The sequence below is a fragment of the Astyanax mexicanus genome, chromosome 15 (genome assembly GCF_023375975.1).
Source record: "Astyanax mexicanus isolate ESR-SI-001 chromosome 15, AstMex3_surface, whole genome shotgun sequence".
Lineage (NCBI taxonomy): Eukaryota > Metazoa > Chordata > Actinopteri > Characiformes > Acestrorhamphidae > Astyanax > Astyanax mexicanus.
In genome coordinates, this window is record NC_064422.1 from 32120998 (window position 1) to 32139980 (window position 18983).

The following is an 18983-nucleotide window of genomic DNA, read 5'->3' on the forward strand; positions in this document are numbered from 1 at the left end:
GTTCAATGTTTCAAGGATATGAAGGACAATAAGAGCTTTGAAAAAGCATCAATAATCTCCAGCGGCACAAACTGAAGCCTGGTAGAAGATAAAAAAAACAGGAAGGGAGGGAGGGGAGGAGGGCAGGGGCAGCATATAGTCATGCATTCAGCAGAAATAGAATTTAAACGCTTTATAGTATCTTTATTATAGGATAGGCTGAGCATCTTCTACAGGTCATTATTTATTGTTTGTGCATGTTACTGCAATTACCAGACAGATTTTAATAGGCCTGACACATTAAGGACTTTATTTACTTACTGTACAATATTAAAACATGACTTAAGTAAATTTTGGTTGACCTGGATATCACCAATTGTGCTTATTTGCATGATTGCTTACAAAATAACAAAACTTACCTATATTTTAGCTAGTCACACAATGACCAGTGCATTAGTAATAGAGCATCCATACTCAGAGAAATGACTGTGATAAGAGAAAAGACATTACTCAAGGAAATCAGGCATTTTTACAAAATTTTGACAGGCAGTATAAATTGAGATAAAATTAGTACATCTTCCAAACTATTATTTATTAAGGTCTATTTCATTTTTAAGAGTGAAACACAATTATTATGCTATTATATAATCACTATTAGAGTTGTTAAAAACTGTACAAAGCTTTATAAAGTCTATTACATTTTTATTTTATACTTTTCTATTTTGCATTGTATTTTTATTTTATATTTCTTTTATTTTCTTTTGTTGTGTACTTGTGTGTATTTGAACATAAGTTGTTGGATCAATCTGTTTCTCCCTCTGTGATTACTAAATATTATTTTATCTTCTCCTATCTTTTTTGTATTAATACACCCTGCTGAAATACGTAATATTGGTGTGATTATATAGATGATCATTTCTAACCAAAGTTCACTATTAGCTAAATCCTAGGTAGCGCAATGTATCAACTGATACACAAGTGACACGTACTCTTCTTTATATTTTATTTATTCATATAATAAACACTCTAATTCAGTTATAATTATAACATTGGCTTTTCCTAAGCTCTTATTATCACTACCAGTGTAACAGTAAAAGTTCTCTTGCGTACAGTCCAAAATTATTTCAAACTCCTGCTCTCTGCAGAGCTCAGATTGCAGCGTAGGAGCTTACTGAGTGTAATGGTGCACTATAAATCTATACAGTTAAATATCTGGCCAGAGATAACACTGTGGAATGCTGGGGGCAAAGCAGGAGAGTTTAGAGGTCTTTTAAAAGAGCAGGGGCTTCAGAAACGCTGAATACAAGCGTTCACCTGTTCTTCCCTTCAAGCAAGTACACAAGCACCCAGCCCCCCCCCCCCGTCCTCAGGATATGTGGGCCATTTTTTGGCTATAATTTCTGCCTTTCTCTAAGTGAGGAGGTCAAACAGAAGCAGTGCTCATCTGAGGGAGCGGCAGGTCCTGCTGGATCCAGGAGAGACTCTTCTGATCAAAAAATGCCTATAAGCATCAACACTGAAGCGCAGAAACTTCCACAGATGCATGGAGCAATGTCGCCATCTACTGGTGGAGAGGAGAGAGAAAAACTACACCACGGCGAGCTCTGCTGTGGACAGCGACACACGCTTCAGAACAACACAGCGGGGCTTTGCCTGTATGTGTAACGTGTGGAATGGGAACGGTATAAAAGGTATGATGCAAATTGTTGTGATAAGAAGGATCAAGGGATTGCTTTCCAACATGCTTTTGTTTGTTTAAAAGTAAATAAAATATTTATGGTTTATAAAGCTTACCTTTATATACAATAAAATACCATGTATTTTAGCCTTTTTAACATAATTTGAATCTGTTGGCTTTTCTTTATATTGCAACAGAATTGCAGAATTTTGAACACACTGACCTTAATTTTATTTATTTTATTCAACAGTGTCAATGTAGTGGAATTATGCCTTTTTTTTTATTCCTACACAGGAGAGCTGAGCAATATACATTAATATCGATATATTCAAAACTACGTCATACAAGATCTCAGAAATGACCACATCGTAATATCTATGCAGTTTACCATCTGTATCAATCATTTCCAATCAATTCTATAAAATAAGACTTGTATAAAAATGAATCGTGTATAAAAAGACACTGTACTTAAGAGTAGAGTCTTGTGCAAATTGTGCTATATAAACGTTGCAATTAATGGTAGTATCTACTGTTTAAACATGCAGCATGCTGTGATTTAGGTCTGACAAGTAAACACTGATTTAACAATATATTTTGTTATGGTTTTACTTGGATCTTATTATATATTGTATATCGCAATTTCTCTAAAGCAGATTAAGATATAGATTTGATATAGATAGAGTCATATCACCCAGCTAGGGATGTGCCATATGGTATCGTATTAAATAATATCACCAACATTTTTAAATATTGTAAACGATATTATACCCTGAAATATTGTGCCATACAGCCCACCCCTAATTATCACATCAGGGTACTGTTTTAGCAAAAGAAAAAAAATCACACTGTTCTCATTTCCCTTTATATATCTACTAGAGACTTCTGATACAAATCTGATAAAATTCTCGTATTTTTTAATATCTTAGTTAGGGGTGTGCCATATCATATCATACGCAATAATAATATTTAATTTTCATTTTGTTGAAGTAGTGTACTCAAGAAATATTTTTTTGTAATTCAGCTTTTTGTCATATCGCCAAAATTATTGTTATCGTGAAAATACCATGAAATATCGTGATATTATTTTAGGGCCATATCGCCCACCCCTACACCCAGCCATACTACACAGTTTATGTACTGATAATAGCCAACTTATATAATTACAGTGGACACCGCTGGTCATTTCCCATTCATGACTGCTGATCATGTTTTAAGGATAAGCACTAATATTTCCAGTGCACTCTCAACCCACCGGCAGACTGGTGCAGACTGGTGAATGACACCGTGGTCATAGAAGAGAGCTTAGAGGTGGAGAAACTTTGTCAGCTCCTTTGAAGATATGCGGTCTGTTTACCCAATTGGCTTCATTAAATTATTCCTCCATTACGGAGCTCTTCTGCCAGATCAAAGGCATTGCTAAGAGGCATGTCATTCTGGTCGCTGAACCCAGTGACATGTAGTATGGCCAATCAAAGACAAATCAGCTTTGGCTGTTTTTTTTTTTTTTCGTCTCACCAAAACTCTTTTCTTTCTGCTAATATATGGCCTCCACAGGGGTTCCTGGCTTTCAGACCCTTTGCCCCCATTATCAAAATGAAGCCATCATGAAGCAAACATACCTTCGGGATGTGCTTCTGATATCTGTCTCTCTTTTCTCCCCAGAAAAATGGCAGAGAGTTGTTGGGTCAGCCAGTCCCCGTCTGCTGCCGAACAGGAGGCTGATTCTGGCGAGTGCGATGGCAGGAAGACTTCAAACCGCGGGTGAACGACTGGATGTGAGCTAGGAGGGGGTCGGGGGTGCTGTAAAAGAGGGGGAGAAGCTCCAGGGAGGCCAGAGGAGGGGAAGGCCAGGACAGGGCCTTGATTTCCCGTGGAAGCACAACAAAGACTCCTCTTTTTTCAGAAAAAAAGAAGTGATGGCCTTTTTCATGACACCTCTTAGAAGTGTGCGCGCGTGCTCACATTGCGTGGCAGAGAGGATAAGCCATCCACGCTAAAGCATTTGGCACTTCTGAGAACCCAGCTGAATCTCTCAGCTTTAGGACAAGTTGGTAGGCCTTACTATCAACAGAAGCTTCAGGGGGATCTGTCTTTCAAATGTACAGAAACTTAAGCTCTGAGGGAACAAAAAGCGCTTTAAATCAGGCCAATTATTATGTCATCCTGAATCCGAGGCAGGGCATGAAGTCTGACAAACTGCTACGATGTTGAACAGAGAAAAACAGAGTTAAATAAACTATTGTATATAAACATTATACACCTGTTTATATATAATTGGCAACTGAAATAAGATTATAATTATTATTGGATTATAATTATTAATTCCCTCATAAATGAAAAGTGAAAAGACTTTTATAACCATTTATACCAGGAAAATATTGTGCTTTCCTGACATGTTGCCTGAAATGTTGAAAATATTCACTGTTGAATAAATACTTTTAAATTGTAGTTTTGTAAATGCCTTTTTTTAAATACTATCATTAAGGTTATGGTGAAAAAAGTGGGAAAATATTTTAAAACCTGCAAAAAAAAAACCTGTTTAGTATTCCTAATTCTGTCTTCAGCCTTTGGCCAAAGTTTTCATTAATATTTAAATTTCAGTGCATCCCTAATATACTCAATTTATGTATATAAAACAGCATTAAAAACTGAGATCAAGTAAAGATATTCTCACCATCATCACAAAGAGCATGATATGTACACATTACATTCTAAACATCTGACGATTTAAAAGGAAGACAATAATCAACACTGCAGACATGTAAGCTTAGCTTGCAGGGAAAGGAAAGAAGAAAAGGAAGAATGGATGCTGAAGGAATGCAAAGATGAATGTGGTGCAAAGCCCCTGCACAGCAGGTGTTAATTGCATGATAATTAACCAGGCAACAGTCAAGCAGGAGAAGCTAAAGATTAATCATCAGCCAATTAAATGCCCATGGTGAGGAATGCGAGGCCTCTCTGAGAAGAGAGATCTCCACTGTGATCTAAGCCACCAGTCTCAGCGGCACAGCATCAGATCATTGGCAAAAGATCCTTTTCTTAAATCTTCTCATTCATTTCATGCCTTTTGGAATCTTTGTTGACGCTGCTGCCATCTGGTAATTGATATCAAGCACACCTTGAATTAGATACAGGTGCTGGGTTTGAAAGCAGGATTTAGATGAAGAGGGAAAGTGATTCGTGCTGAGGCTTAACGTGTGTGATTTGGACTTTCAGAGGGAAGAGATTAATTTCTCACATTTCCACAGATGGTTCTACCGTGTACAAATAAATAGAAAAAAAATTATATTCAAAGGCATTTACGTCCATTAAAAAGTAACCTGGTTATTTAAAGTGGATATTTAAAGGCTTGAAGAAGTAGGTGCTGTAGTGTAAAATTTTGTAGAGAAATAAAAAATGCTGACAAGAAACCAGAAACCAGAAAACGCTGGACGGGAGCGTTTCTTTTCCCTTTTGCAGTCCAAAAACTGCTGCACTTTAATGAGGCTCAGAGAAAGAGGCCAAGCTCCTCAAAACAAAGACGAGCTATAGGTCTGAACATGACCACCAGTAAATAACCACTAAGCAACACAGTGATGTAAAAGAAGTCAAAAAAGTGGCTTCAGGAGGCAAGCCCCTCATTAAGGTTTGATGTGTGTGGGGTGGGTTTTAGACGGGCAGGTAAGATTTATGAATAACTAAACAAGGACATCGAGAAGGAGCATAGGCCCAGTCTCCTCGGGACCAGCAAAGCTTTAAAAACAAACTCAGAATTAACCTCGGTGGACATGCTACTGACCTTCAAAGATTTGGTAAGGTTTGGAGGGCGAGGGAATACATTTCTTTTTTTTTTTTTCTTTTTTTTGAGGGGGGTTTGTATGTCTGTGTGTTTGTGTAAACAAAAAAGTGAGGCTGTATGTAGTAGTGCAGAAGAGAGTGAGTGAGCGAGTGAGTGAGATTTACTCACAAAGTCTTTCTCCAGCTTCTCCAGCTCCTGCTTGTAGCTCTTCAGGCGGCTGTTGTACATTCCTCTGCTCTGGACAGGAATCTCGCGCACCTCCAGATCCATCTGCTCCAACTAAAGCACATCATTCACATTCATTTAATCAGTTGACTACTTTCTTTACTGACACACAACATAAGGCTGACAGGTACAACCATTCTTTCAGTATAATGCAAAAATAAATTGTCCATCGTATTCAACAAAAAGCTACAAAATGTAGGATGCAATCCCTCAGCACAAATGCATTGTTAGTTAGTGAAGTCTAGCACACATGCATGTGTTTACTCTCTAAAGCCCCTAGGACACTAATTTTTTAAGTCAGCCTAATTTAAAATAAACCCTCCACTCGGCTCAATTACGCTTAACTATAAATACAGATAAGGAAGTTAATTTAGTCCATATTTGTGCAAATTTTCTGAAAGCTAAAGACTTACTTATATTCCCTTTATGTATAAAAGTTAAGACATTAGTTTCAAAGGTTGTAAGTGTGACAGTTAAATGTTTCTAATAACAAACATGACGATGGTAGAGGAGGTTGTGATAATATTTACTACAAGACTAAAGAGACAACAGTAATATTCTTCCAGAATTTTTAGATTTATAAATGTACACATTTTTGCAGACTGGTGAAACTCTGTCCATCTTTTTACACTCTGTTGTGTTAAAGGTCCACTTACTTTTTCAGCTTTTTGTTGGCCTTAATCTCTTCGAGATGTGTTGTTGCCGTCAAATTTGAATGGTTTTAAGGGTAAAATGTCTCACTTTCAATATCTGATATGTGTTTAATGTTCTACTGTAGATTTAATATGAGTCTATGAAATTTGCATCGAGATTGTATTTTATTTCCATTTTACTTAACTTTTTTGGCTTAAATGTCTAAATTGCAGCTGAGAATAGGACTAATGCAGCAAATGTTTGTTGGGATCAGGTGGGAGTGTGACAAATTCTAGTGAAAGTGGATGGGAAGGGGATTGAAAAACATTCCTTTGCAGATCTCTTCACAATCTTAAAAACACTGAGATACACATTTACGGCCATACTGCTCAGACCTTCTGATACTTTATTTAATCCTTTCTCCAGTTTTGTTTGTGTGTGCTTTCTTGCATGACATGGATGCACATCATAGCTTGAGGTAAGGAGCATCACCACAGGCTTTAATGTGTCTAAAGCATCTTCAGGATTTCGCCAAATCTCCCCGGTGAGAGAACCTTTTAAACTATGTCACTGAATGATTTCACTTTCATTCACAAAACGAGCATACTGGCAGATAATGAAGAGTCCACTGAAGATGTTATGTAGGAAGACAAGATAAAACCCACTGGGAAGTCACATTGGCGACCCTGCCAGCAAATTCTTCCTGAAGCATGCAAAGTTTAGCAGTTCATTATTTCAGATTGCTGGAGAAAGTTCTCAAAACGGTGGAGAGCTGAGACTCACTGCAGATGTGGTGACATTAGGAGGTGCTGCTTCATTAAAGCCTCTGGTGTGGCTCCTCGATGACAGCTACGACACGTATCCATGTCACACATATGAGAAAGCAAACACACACTCGCGTGCGCACACACACAAAGGGCCCAGCTGATTTACAATGTCCAATCAACATGACATTATGGAACAAGCGCAGGAGCAATTTACATGTAGTGCGCATCCTTGCTTTCGGCACCTGACACGGCGCCTTCCTCCAGCAGTGGCGTGAAATGTGTCATGCGGTGTCAGTTAAAAGCGCATTATGAGGATGTGATCACACTGTTAGCATGGAGCAGCCTTCAGCCACATGAAGAGTGTCTCGTGTCACCACCGACATTACAGGTGTTGTTTATGCAGGGGGAATTTTTTTTTTTCCAAATTCATTATTTAGAAAATGCGGAGAGTGGAAATTACTGATCAAAGACCTACCAACTCTCTGACTTCTTCAAGCTGTTTGTCGACATTTAGAACCAGCTGCGTCTTCTCCTCTGAAAGGGAAGAAGCAGAAAACATATTGATCAGTTGATGGAAGAGCTGCGCTTTATGACAAGAGCCCTACTCCCCCGCACCAACGGGGGAAAAAAAAATAAAAACACACACATATATACACACACACACAGGCACATACACACACAAGCCTGCATTTGAAGATATATTTACGCATTCACATTGCAGAGAGATCCGCATTTGATGTCTCCTATTTCTCCACGTGTAAACGTCTTTGTTAGTTTGTGGAGGAGCACAGAGACAGCTCATGACAACTCAAAGAGGAGGGAGATGTCAGTTCCACCAAACTCTACTCGTGTGCCACCCACTCAGAACCGGTAAAATGAGGTTGTTCTTGCTTTCGCCCACTGCCTCCGGTGAGACACAGGCCAAAGACTGCTGTACAAGTACAACAAGCGTGCCCCCCATACATACATGCAAACTTGACATCCCAACACCTCGATATTCATTAAATTTAATTTCAAATCAGTGGTGATGAGTTATTAACATAACACTATCTTCTGAAAAGCACGAGAAAGCTTCAGAGAACGTAAATAAGCATGAACTCAAAAATAAACACAGTGAACACAGGCCTGATGCAAAGCAATATGACATAATTCAACAAGAACTAACCCATAAGAGAGCATCAAATCCTGTTATTACACAGGAAATATGTTTTGAAAAAGGTCTCCAGAAATGAGCATCTTAATATTCAATACATCTCTTATTTTAGATATATATATAAAGAGATAGAGTAAATGATATTACCAGAGATTCAAACATATAGAAACTTTATTCCAATATCTGACATTTTTCCATAAAGAAATCAAACCATAGTGGTGAAAATGTTGATTAGAGTATAATGGTAGCAGAATTCAGGCATACTTTAATATTGATACCATCTGTAGACTCACAAAGCTTGGCACCATCTGATACAAAGAGTAAAAAAGACTTCTCATCTCTGTTTGAACACCAAGTGCTGCTTTCCTGGAAAGTGATTAGAGCTAGTCTGGAACTAAACTGCATGGTCAGATATAAAACACCACTGGAAACTTGGCTATAGTCTGAGGCCCAGTTCTATTTCAATCCTGGCCTCTACTACTATGGATTTTTATTATTGGGCCTAAGAAGGAGTACAATGAACTAAAATCTAAATTTAATCAATTATTTGGTAAAGCCTCACACTAACTAGTAATGATTCAGGATGCATAATAACCACAATAAAGTAAAGAACCATTGATCAAATGAAAGCATGCAGAAGGAGCAGCTATCTGTCACGTCAACAGAGGGCGAAGATAAAATCCTTACTGTCACAGCCACACATCTGCAAATACATCCCCCTAGTGTGTGAGTGGAGAGCAGAGTTATACTAGGGTAAGGAAAGGGGTATGGAAAGTAATGGGGAAAAAAATATTAATCCAGCACTTCTCTGCAGTCGAACTCAAAGTTACAGTAAATGTGTTTTTTTATTCTAATAAAAAAAATAAATACAGAAAAAAAAATCATAAAGGTAAAACATTTTTTATATATATTTTTGCAGTTGCCTTGTACAGCCTTGGTTGAAACATTTGAAGATTGGTTTAAAAAAATTTATTAAAACTGTGAAACAACAAAAAGCTAATATAAAGGTTGAATCCAACAATATTTGGTAACTGACTAATGCACAATCCCAATAATCAATTATTATTTTCAATCAAAACAAACCCAATATACAAACTATTATAATTTAAGAAAAAAGTTACATCCATTTTATATGGGGGTTAACAAATACTGTTAATAAACACACATACACCCAGCAGCTCAGAGTGATTTAAAGTTTCTGCTCTGCTGGACAACAAAGGTATTGTTATATATTATCAATTTATTTCTGGAAATATAAGTCAATATCTATACATTGGTCTGGTGCAACAGTCATCCAATTCAGCACATAAATAAGCTTTGCCAAAAATAAACCAAAAACATAACCTCAAAATAAAAACTATAAAATTTGTGAAAACAACAACAAAAGAGCAACGTATAGCATGACTAATCTACTAGAAGCACAATCTACTACCACCACTGCCTTAAAACTCCAAGCACAAAGAAATAAACCATTAGCGAGAATCAAAGCAGGGTCTGTCGCTACACTCGACACAAACACACACCCTTCTTTTGCTGGACATCAATCCATTTTTCAAACCAGTGTATAACCTCACAGCCCACACAGTAAACAGCCAGAGGCGATTCTTTGTAAGGTGAGCAAACAAAGGCTGTTGTATACAGAGGCAGCGTAGGGCAGGCTGAAATATGTATGTCTCTATTGCAGGTGCGCTGGGCACCGGCAACAGGCCAGGAGGTCCACAGACAGACTGACGTCCAGTTAGACTTCTCTCACCAACATACGTCTTTGCATCTCCACTCAATTTTTCATGACGTGTGATTGACAGACATTTTTGTTCTGGGGTTATCTTTTAAATAAGAAACACACATTCAACTTTAATGCAACAAGAGCTTGCATTCTTCTTCTCGAGTTCTTACTTAAAGCTCCAAGTTTTGCGCCAAACACAACAAAAGAAAACAACACTACACTCCTGAGTCTTCAGGGAATGAATGAAGCAACCTCGAACACACAACCAGCCAAGGACATTTAGGCCTAATCTGTCCAGAGTGCTCCTTTATCTGTGTCTGTACATAATGCGACAATGAACACTGCTATAACAACAACAAAAGAACACCTCTGCTGACGCTACGGTCATGTATGGGCAAGAACCTGGCGATACGGAGGTTTAAAAAAGACTTGAGACTTTTCACAATATTTAGTTTTGACATGTATTTAAAGTATTTACCGTACTGGGTTTTAATTATTAGTTTTAATTTGAAGATTGGTGTCAGTGTTTTATTTTGTGTTATGTTTAAACCTAACTGCTGGAGATAGCACTGTAGGCTCCACAGTTAACGCACATGTTAGCGCATGCAATAAATTTGAATACTTTAATGTATTTTTGTTTAACACAAATGAATCTTTATGAAAATAAAAAGATATAATAAACAATTATTACTACCCCCTCCCTAAATACAGGAAAGTACCAGTAATATATATATTTTTTTTACTTCAATCATGATTTGTCACAGACTATTATTGTGATTAATTACAAGTGTTGACAGCATTAATATAAATGTAATTTCATTTTTTCAATTTAACACTGATTCTTTTATTTACATTTAAATGTCCACTTTTAAAATCTTAAAATCTTAAGGAGAAAAAAAGGATGAATATTGCTGTGCTTAATCCGTTTTTGTTAAATAGACTGACAAACTCAAATCTTTGTTTGTTTTTCTCAGACTTTACAAATATATGACAGTGTGTTTTCATACTATAACAGTTCTCCTAAAATCTGATTTAAACATTACAAATTATCACTTTGCTTACAGTACTACTATATATTGCGTATATTCAGTTATAACCCTTTATTGAGGTATATGTCGAATGGCCAGGGTTTTTTTTTTTACTTTACATTACGCAGCCCTATACGCTACAGGCACTATGAATAAGTTGCAATACACTGCAATACATTTCAATATTTTTTAATTTTATAAGTAAACTTTTGAAAACTTAAGTATACAAACAAATAAGTAAAAGTCAATACCTTGTTTTTGAGAATCATTACAGCATTGCAATACACAATTCAGCAAAATTTGCATATATTAATATTTTCACTACACTCTTATACAGGCCTGCAAACAAATATGCAAAACACAAGCATGAAGAACAAAAAGAGTGCAGATTTAAATTCTTAGAGCAGAAGTCATCTGGCACGAGCCGAAGAGGCCTGGCCACTGGTGATGAGCATTCTCAGCTAAAGGCTTTGTTCATATTCACTGGGCTTATTTGCACATTTACCAGCTGGTGTTTGGCCACCATGAGTGCAAGCTGCTTGTTTGTGCCAAGCTCTAAAGGAGCAATTCAAGCTTTAACATCTCTACACATTGTGCATTCTCATTCTCTTAAATGTGCAGGAGAAATGATTAGAATGAAGGTAAGCTGTAAGCAAACAAGAGCTTAGTGAGATGGAGCGCAGATCGGCAACATTGTGTAGTTAATACTGTAAATCAAATTTACACTAAACAGACAAATAATTACAGAATGTAGTCCTTCTGTTTCTCTGCATACTTTATTATCTACCTTATACTCTATTCTTCCATGGTCAGGACCCCCAAAACCTCCAAAGAGCAGTTCTTATTGGGGTGGTAGGTCACTAGCATGACATGCTGCCATTAAACAGAGGTTACCTGTATTTTGTTGCAAAATAGTATTCACAAGTGTATAATATATGCATTTGTAGGTACCGCTTTAAAATAAGACTACCTTTATAAAGGGTTTATAAATGGTTTACAATTAGTTTATTAATGGTTACTAATTAGGTTGTAAATGCCTTAAAAATCATTAATAATCAGTAATAACACATACGTAGAAAGGCCAACAATATAGATGGCTGTGGGTTCACTATTTAACAAACAAACAGGTCATTGTTGCCCTTTATACATATGTGTTATAACTGATTATTAATGATTTTTAAGGCATTTACAACCTAATTAGCAACCATTAATAAACTAATTGTAAACCATTTATAAACCCTTTATAAAGGTAGTCTTTTTTTAAAGTGGTAATCATTTCTAGGAGAAGATTATTAAAGAAAATATTATTTTTTGTTTACTTAAAAGATTTAATTATTGTAAATTGGGCAAATACACTCCCTTTAGAATAAATGATGAATTCATTAAATCATATTAATTTGATTTATCAATAAAAAACACTAACCATTGGTGCAGCCCTACTTAAATTTGCTATTAATAATTACCTTTTAGAATTAAAAAATATGAATTATGTATGATAAAACATAAATAAATATAGTTTAAAGTACATGTTGTGTGCTTTATGTACTTCATTACTTTATTTTCTTAGTTGTATGACTAGTGCAATATTATTCTTTAACTATTTAATTAATTTGAACTGTAAACTTTCACACTTGTATGTCCTGATGCACCAAAAGAAAAGATTTTACAAGATTTTAAAATAAATTACCCCTCCCTAATTATTATATCATACACCACCCTGATATAATCAGGGCCCACCAGGAGTGCATTAGGTGACCATCTGATATCATGATACAAATAAAATAAGTGTAAGATCAGCAAACATGCTAGTGGCTGTGCACAACAAGCTTTTTTTAATTATGTTAACAGTAAAAGAGAAAACATTAGTTATATCAACTAACTGAACTAAATAACAAATACAAATGTCCTAAAATGTTGTGATTATTTTAAATAAACAAAACAACAAAGTCAGTCAGAAGAACTGAAAACGTGCAGTTTATGCAAACAAACACTTAATTCCAGTGGCAATATCACACACTAAATATAATGATTGTAAAAGAGGCATGTGAGTACTGATAGCATCACATTCCTGCAAGGACAGAGCACTCATCTGCGTGCAATCTGTTCTATACATTCAGTCCTCTTGGCTGCAGGCTACAAATGATTATTATTGATTTTTTAGGGAAAATAAATCAAGCTGCCATTTTTGGATTAAATCTGCAGACTGACCTTTTAACACTAGTACATCAAAAGATGATTCAAAATTGATTTTGACTTTAATAAATTCACAATTTTCTCCAGATTTATAATTGTAGGACTAAGACAGGAAATGTATCATTTTTAAAGAAAATTCATATAGATATAGGCATATCTACCAGTGGTAAATTATGTCTGCCCAAAGTTATGTATTTTACTAAAATACTGGACACACACAGTGAATTATTATTATTACAACACATTAGATCACTGACCTCAGAACTGTAACAGCCAGAAGACGAACATCAGCAAATCACCATCATAAACTAGTCAGTCATTTCTGCAAACTGACAATAAAATATGAATCTGACACCTGTTTACTAGCTAGTAGTTTAAAACATCAAGCTTATTGCATTTTTAAATAAACTGTTTTAATATAGCTCACTATGCATATTAAATATTAATTATTACTCTACAAATTTAGACTCTACCGCAGTTCTTCATAGATGAAATGATGTTTACAGTTAAATCAAATGTACGAGCCGGAATTGGGTAGATGTACTGATTACCTTACAGTACAGACTTGATCTAACTCTCTCAAGCTGAATTTAATTGGTTTGATAAAAATCAGAGCACCTATAACCTATCTGTGAGCTGACCTCATGACTTTAAACTTATTAGAGAACAGAATCCAACTATAAGCCCAGACTGTCGGAGCGAAACCTCAGAGAAGGCTCAGTTACAAATGATACGGTTTAGTATTACCTGATGAATACAGGTAGGGCGTTTTACTTTGAGCAGATTTGGCACAACTTCAAAATACACCCATATCCAATACACTGCAAACTACTGTTGAAATTCTGCGAATATGTACACTGGTTCCAAATGAATGCAAAGTGTAACATCAGCACAATTACTAATTTTACATTATTTGCATTTGTCTTTAAGCTACATGACTTTGGTTTCAGCATAGGCTGAATAATCAGGCAAGCAATGACCTAAATTTCTCTACAACGTATAAAGTATAAAGAGATAAGTATTAATTAATAAGTAATTAACTAATAAGTATTAATATCACCAAAGAAAAATATTTCCAGTCAATTAACCCTTTCAGAAATGTACTCCACATTGCCATCAATGCCAACAATGCCATCTACTTCTTTCTAAAAGGTAACATTAAATGTATTACTTTATTAAATGTATTCTCCTTAAATCCTTGTCATCTCAATGCAGCTAGGAGGGAAAGTGTTTTAAAGGTATATTCAGTTTATAAGCATGTCAATTTCTTTCTGTTTTTAAAATTAACCCCTGCTGTACTGATACTAACAAATTATCTTTTTTACTCACAAATATGCATCTTCAATTGCTTCACCATATTTAAAGTGTCCCCCAGGGATCTTCTCTTGGCCCAGTTTTAAAACTGTTGAATTTGTGGTGGGAGATTATTCCAGAGGAACAGAGTAAGGCTGTAAAATTCATAACAAGAAAAACTACTGAGGTAAGCAGTCCCACTGAAGAAGTGTGTACATAAGGTTGCTGCATATGGTTGAAAAAGACAGAATGTAGTATTTTATACACAGACATGCCAAAAGTCATAGCAGTACGCAAGCTGATCTCAAAGTGTTTGCTTTAGGGGACGGCTTGGGAAAACCTATACCTATATAATTGCTCAAGGCAAGGCAGTGTGAAGTTTGAGTGAGGCATGATAGTGGGTGCCAGGTGGATGAGGCTTTCAATTTAGAAGCTGTGTGAGCATTCCTCACACATCAAACCACAGTGACACATGTATACCAAAAATACATCATATGCATTTGCATATGCACCAAAACAGAGGATAGAGTTACCAAATCAGAGGAGATAGCTACCAAGACTGAGAACATAAGCTACCAAGACTGAAAACATAAGCTACCAAGACTGAAAACATAAGCTACCAAGACTGAAAACATAAGCTACCGAGACTGAAAACATAAGCTACCGAGACTGAAAACATAAGCTACCGAGACTGAAAACATAAGCTACCGAGACTGAGGGGACAGCTACCGAGACTGAGGGGACAGCTACCGAGACTGAGGGGACAGCTACCGAGACTGAGGGGACAGTTACCGAGACTGAGGGGACAGCTACCGAGACTGAGGGGACAGCTACCGTGACTGAGGGGATAGCTACCAAACCTAAGGAGATAGCTACCAAACCTAAAGAGATAGTTACCAAGACTGAGGAGATGGATACCAAACCTAAGGGGATGGATACCAAACCTGAGGGGATGGATACCAAACCTGAGGGGATGGATACCAAACCTGAAGGGGATAGATACCAAACCTGAAGGGGATAGATACCAAACCTAAAGGGGATAGATACCAAACCTGAAGGGGATAGATACCAAACCTGAAGGGGATAGATACCAAACCAGAGAAGATAGATATCAAGTCAGAGGAGATGTATACCAAGACTGAGGAGACAGCTACCAAACCTGCGAAGATATCTATAAACCTGAGGAGACAGCTACCAAACCTAAGGAGATATCTACCAAACCTGAGGATATAGATACCAGAACAGAGGGGATAGCTACCAAAACAGAGAAGACAGCTAAAAACAGATGAGACAACTAGCTAGCCAGTTACCAAGACTAAGTATATAGGTTAGGCACGAAACTTGAGGTGATAGATACCGAGGCTAAGGAGATTTCTAGCTACCACAACATAGGATATAGCTAGTTAGCTACCAAGACAGAGGATATAACTAGTTAGCTAACAAAACATAGGATATAGCTAGTTAGCTACCAAGACAGAGGATATAGCTAGTTAGCTACCAAAACATAGGATATAGCTAGTTAGCTACCAAGACAGAGGATATAGCTAGTTAGCTACCAAAACATAGGATATAGCTAGTTAGCTACCAAGACATAGGATATAGCTAGTTAGCTACCAATACATAGGATATAGCTAGTTAGCTACCAAAACATAGGATATAGCTAGTTAGCTACCAAGACAGAGGATAAAGCTAGTTAGCTACCTTAAAATAGGATATAGCTAGTTAGCTACCAAAACAGAGGATATAGCTAGTTAGCTACCAAGACAGAGGATATAGGTTAACTAATACCAAGACTGGGGAAACAGCTAAGCTAAGTAAGCTAGCCTACTAAGAAATATGATAGAAGTTAACTAGCTAGGGTTACCAAGTAGTGACAGCTAAACACACAGCTAAACTAGATACATGGCTAATCATTGAAATACTCTGAAACGGCAGCTCGCTCGCTAATCTACAGGTCCTGTATTCTAAAGTTTGAGTCTATTGAGCTAATTACTTAACTCCTCACTGTAGCTCAGTGAGCCTTTAGCCGGTGTTCTGTCGAATTCTGCTACCTTGTCGAACCGTGCTGCCCCAATGTATATTTAACTGTAAAAATACAAAAGAAGCACTATTTTAGGGCATGTACCCAGTGATATTCCAGTAGATGTACGTTATTAGATTTGGATTGCATAATTCATTGTACCATGGCAAAGTTATAGTAAATATAGCTCATTACAAACTGCTTTTCTATTTATTTATGATAATAAGTGTAATTTTTAGTTTCCATTTACACTTGTGTGCAATGACAGTGCGTCCAGGTTGTTTAATGCACATAAACCCCCCTAAACCAGATTAATTATACATAAAACACGAGAAAGAATTAAATTGTGTAGGTCGGCGCATGCGCAGTACCTTTGGGAAGCATGTATCGATGGGTAGGAAAATTCGACAGAACACCTGTTGCTAACTAAGCTAAGCTAGCTGACTCTAGTTTACAGCAGCTAAAGCCGAGCTTACCGCCGCTGAGTTTGGGTATTCTGCCGGTTTTGTTGGTAATTTCCGCAGTGAGGGTGCCGAACTCCTGCTCGTAGGCTTCAAAATCGGACGACATGTCTGTAAACGGTGGGTTCTGGTGTGTTACCGACAGATAGCGGTGGATACTCTCCTGCTGCTGTAGCCAATGTTGTTGTTGACGTCACCGTCACTTCCTGGCTGTGTTACTGAACCCGTGTTTCGCTGAAAACAGCTCGCGGGTCTAAATTGGTTCTGGCTGAAAGCAGCGAGCGGCTCAGTCATCAGAGCCCTGTTATTTAACCTGAGCTCAGTGGAGCACAGGCGCTGAGAATAATACAGCATTAGGTGTAGTTAAAGCTTTATCTGCTCCTCTAGTTATTATTAGAGGGAACTTTTCATTCTGTGGTTTCATTCTTTCATTCAGAAAACTTTATTATAACCAAACATAATTAAGTCATTTTCAGATCATATCAGACATTAAAATCATCATGTAAAACAGAAATAATATATATAGTAGAGATCATCACAAACCCATCATACTCACCAGGCTCAGAAATGAGCCCCCCAGCCACCACACATTAACAAAAATGGCCATCCACTAGTTTATAATATGCAAATTCAGTATGAAGGCCCATTTCATGTTCAGCCCCTTTACTCCCCTTATAGACAAATTCTATAAAGTATTTATTTATTATTTATTCGACTCAAAATGTTTATTTATTTAACTCAAATAAATATCTCTGAGAGCTCTAATTGATTATATTTACTGCGAAAAGCATGGCTTCTTCATTTTAAATATTGTATCTCAAATAAAGTTAAAGAAATACACTTTGCATTTCTCTATTCTCTATAACATTTATCCTTGCAATTTTCTGACAGCTAAATATTGTGGTTTAAGCAGCATGTTTTTATTGTTTCTCCTGTGTGTGAATTTAAATATTTTTCTTACCTTAAATACATTATTTGTTACTTTGAATGAAAAAACAAATTACTTGAAACTGCTGTTATTTTTATTCTTACTGCAGTATTATATTCATAAAGAAATGAATCTTGAAGAATACAGTCCAATACACTTTTAAACTAAAGTAGAAGATATCATAAAAAGTCTTAAAATTGTTAATAACCCCCCAAAAAAGTAAATTTCTAAAAAGCCGGAGTAAAAAAGAAACCTTGTATGTCTATAGATTATTTTCTTTGTTTATATTAACTAATGATATGTGTTTTAGAGTCAAGCAAGTGTTACATTTTGTATTGTTTTGATGTGTTACATAAATTGTACAAAATATATTACACAATACTAAATAATAAATACTAAACAAAAATAAAAATCACCCCTTTCCCCTTTAGGACAGGGTCAGTCCCTCTACTGCTCTTATTCTGTCTTATGCAGCACACTGCCCGCTTTGCTGCCACATACAAAAAAATACTTTCTACTTTTTGAAAGTATTTAAGAAAGATAAAATAAAAAAATATCCTTAAAAGTTCCCACAAACAACTAATATCACTAATACCAACATCAAAGAAAGAGAGAGGAGGCAGAGAGGGAGAAAGAAGAAGTGGGTGGGAGGGCAGAGTTGCCAGGTTCGCGGGTTTCCGCCAATTTGGGCTAATTGGGAAAATTCAGGGTTTTTTGGGCTACTAATTTTAAAAATTACAAACAAAAAAAAGTAACAAAGAACAAAAAAAATGTAGCCAGAAATCAACAAGCGATGAAAAAAGGTTAAAGAGGAGAGAAGAGAGTTCAGGAGGGGCAAGAACAGAAATGAGTAAGTAAAAGTCTGTTTTTTCTAATTATGTTACTATTAAATGTTCTTGACTGGGATATAAAACTGTTATAAAATAAAACAATAATAAAACGCTAATGTTACAATATTATTAATGACTTTAAGGTAAATAGCAATATTGACAATAAATCCCTTATAAACAAAATACACTCATAAACTCATAAACAACTCAAAGTTGTTTTGCCGTTTGTTTCAAACTTGTAACAGACATATATTTTGCGCTTGTTTAAGCTACTAAAGGGCGGGTTTTAAA

At 36.3% G+C, this 18983-nt stretch overlaps 1 protein-coding gene across 4 annotated transcripts in view; it reads right to left on the reverse strand.

Moving 5' to 3' along the window:
• Positions 1-17155, reverse strand: part of vti1a (vesicle transport through interaction with t-SNAREs 1A) — a 166642-nt gene extending 149487 nt beyond the window's left edge. For 2 of the 4 annotated variants that reach the window (XM_022668949.2, XM_022668946.2), the window contains exons 1-3: positions 16950-17154; positions 7536-7594; positions 5604-5714 (exon numbers count right to left, since the gene is read on the reverse strand). In XM_022668949.2, the coding sequence (XP_022524670.1) occupies positions 5604-5714; positions 7536-7594; positions 16950-17043 (264 nt within the window). In that variant the 5' untranslated portion in view covers positions 17044-17154. Of the gene's footprint in view, positions 1-5603; positions 5715-7535; positions 7595-16949 lie in introns of all 4 variants that reach the window. The other 2 variants (XM_022668948.2, XM_022668947.2) reach the window with 2 other exon arrangements.
• Positions 17156-18983: the final 1828 nt, after the last annotated feature.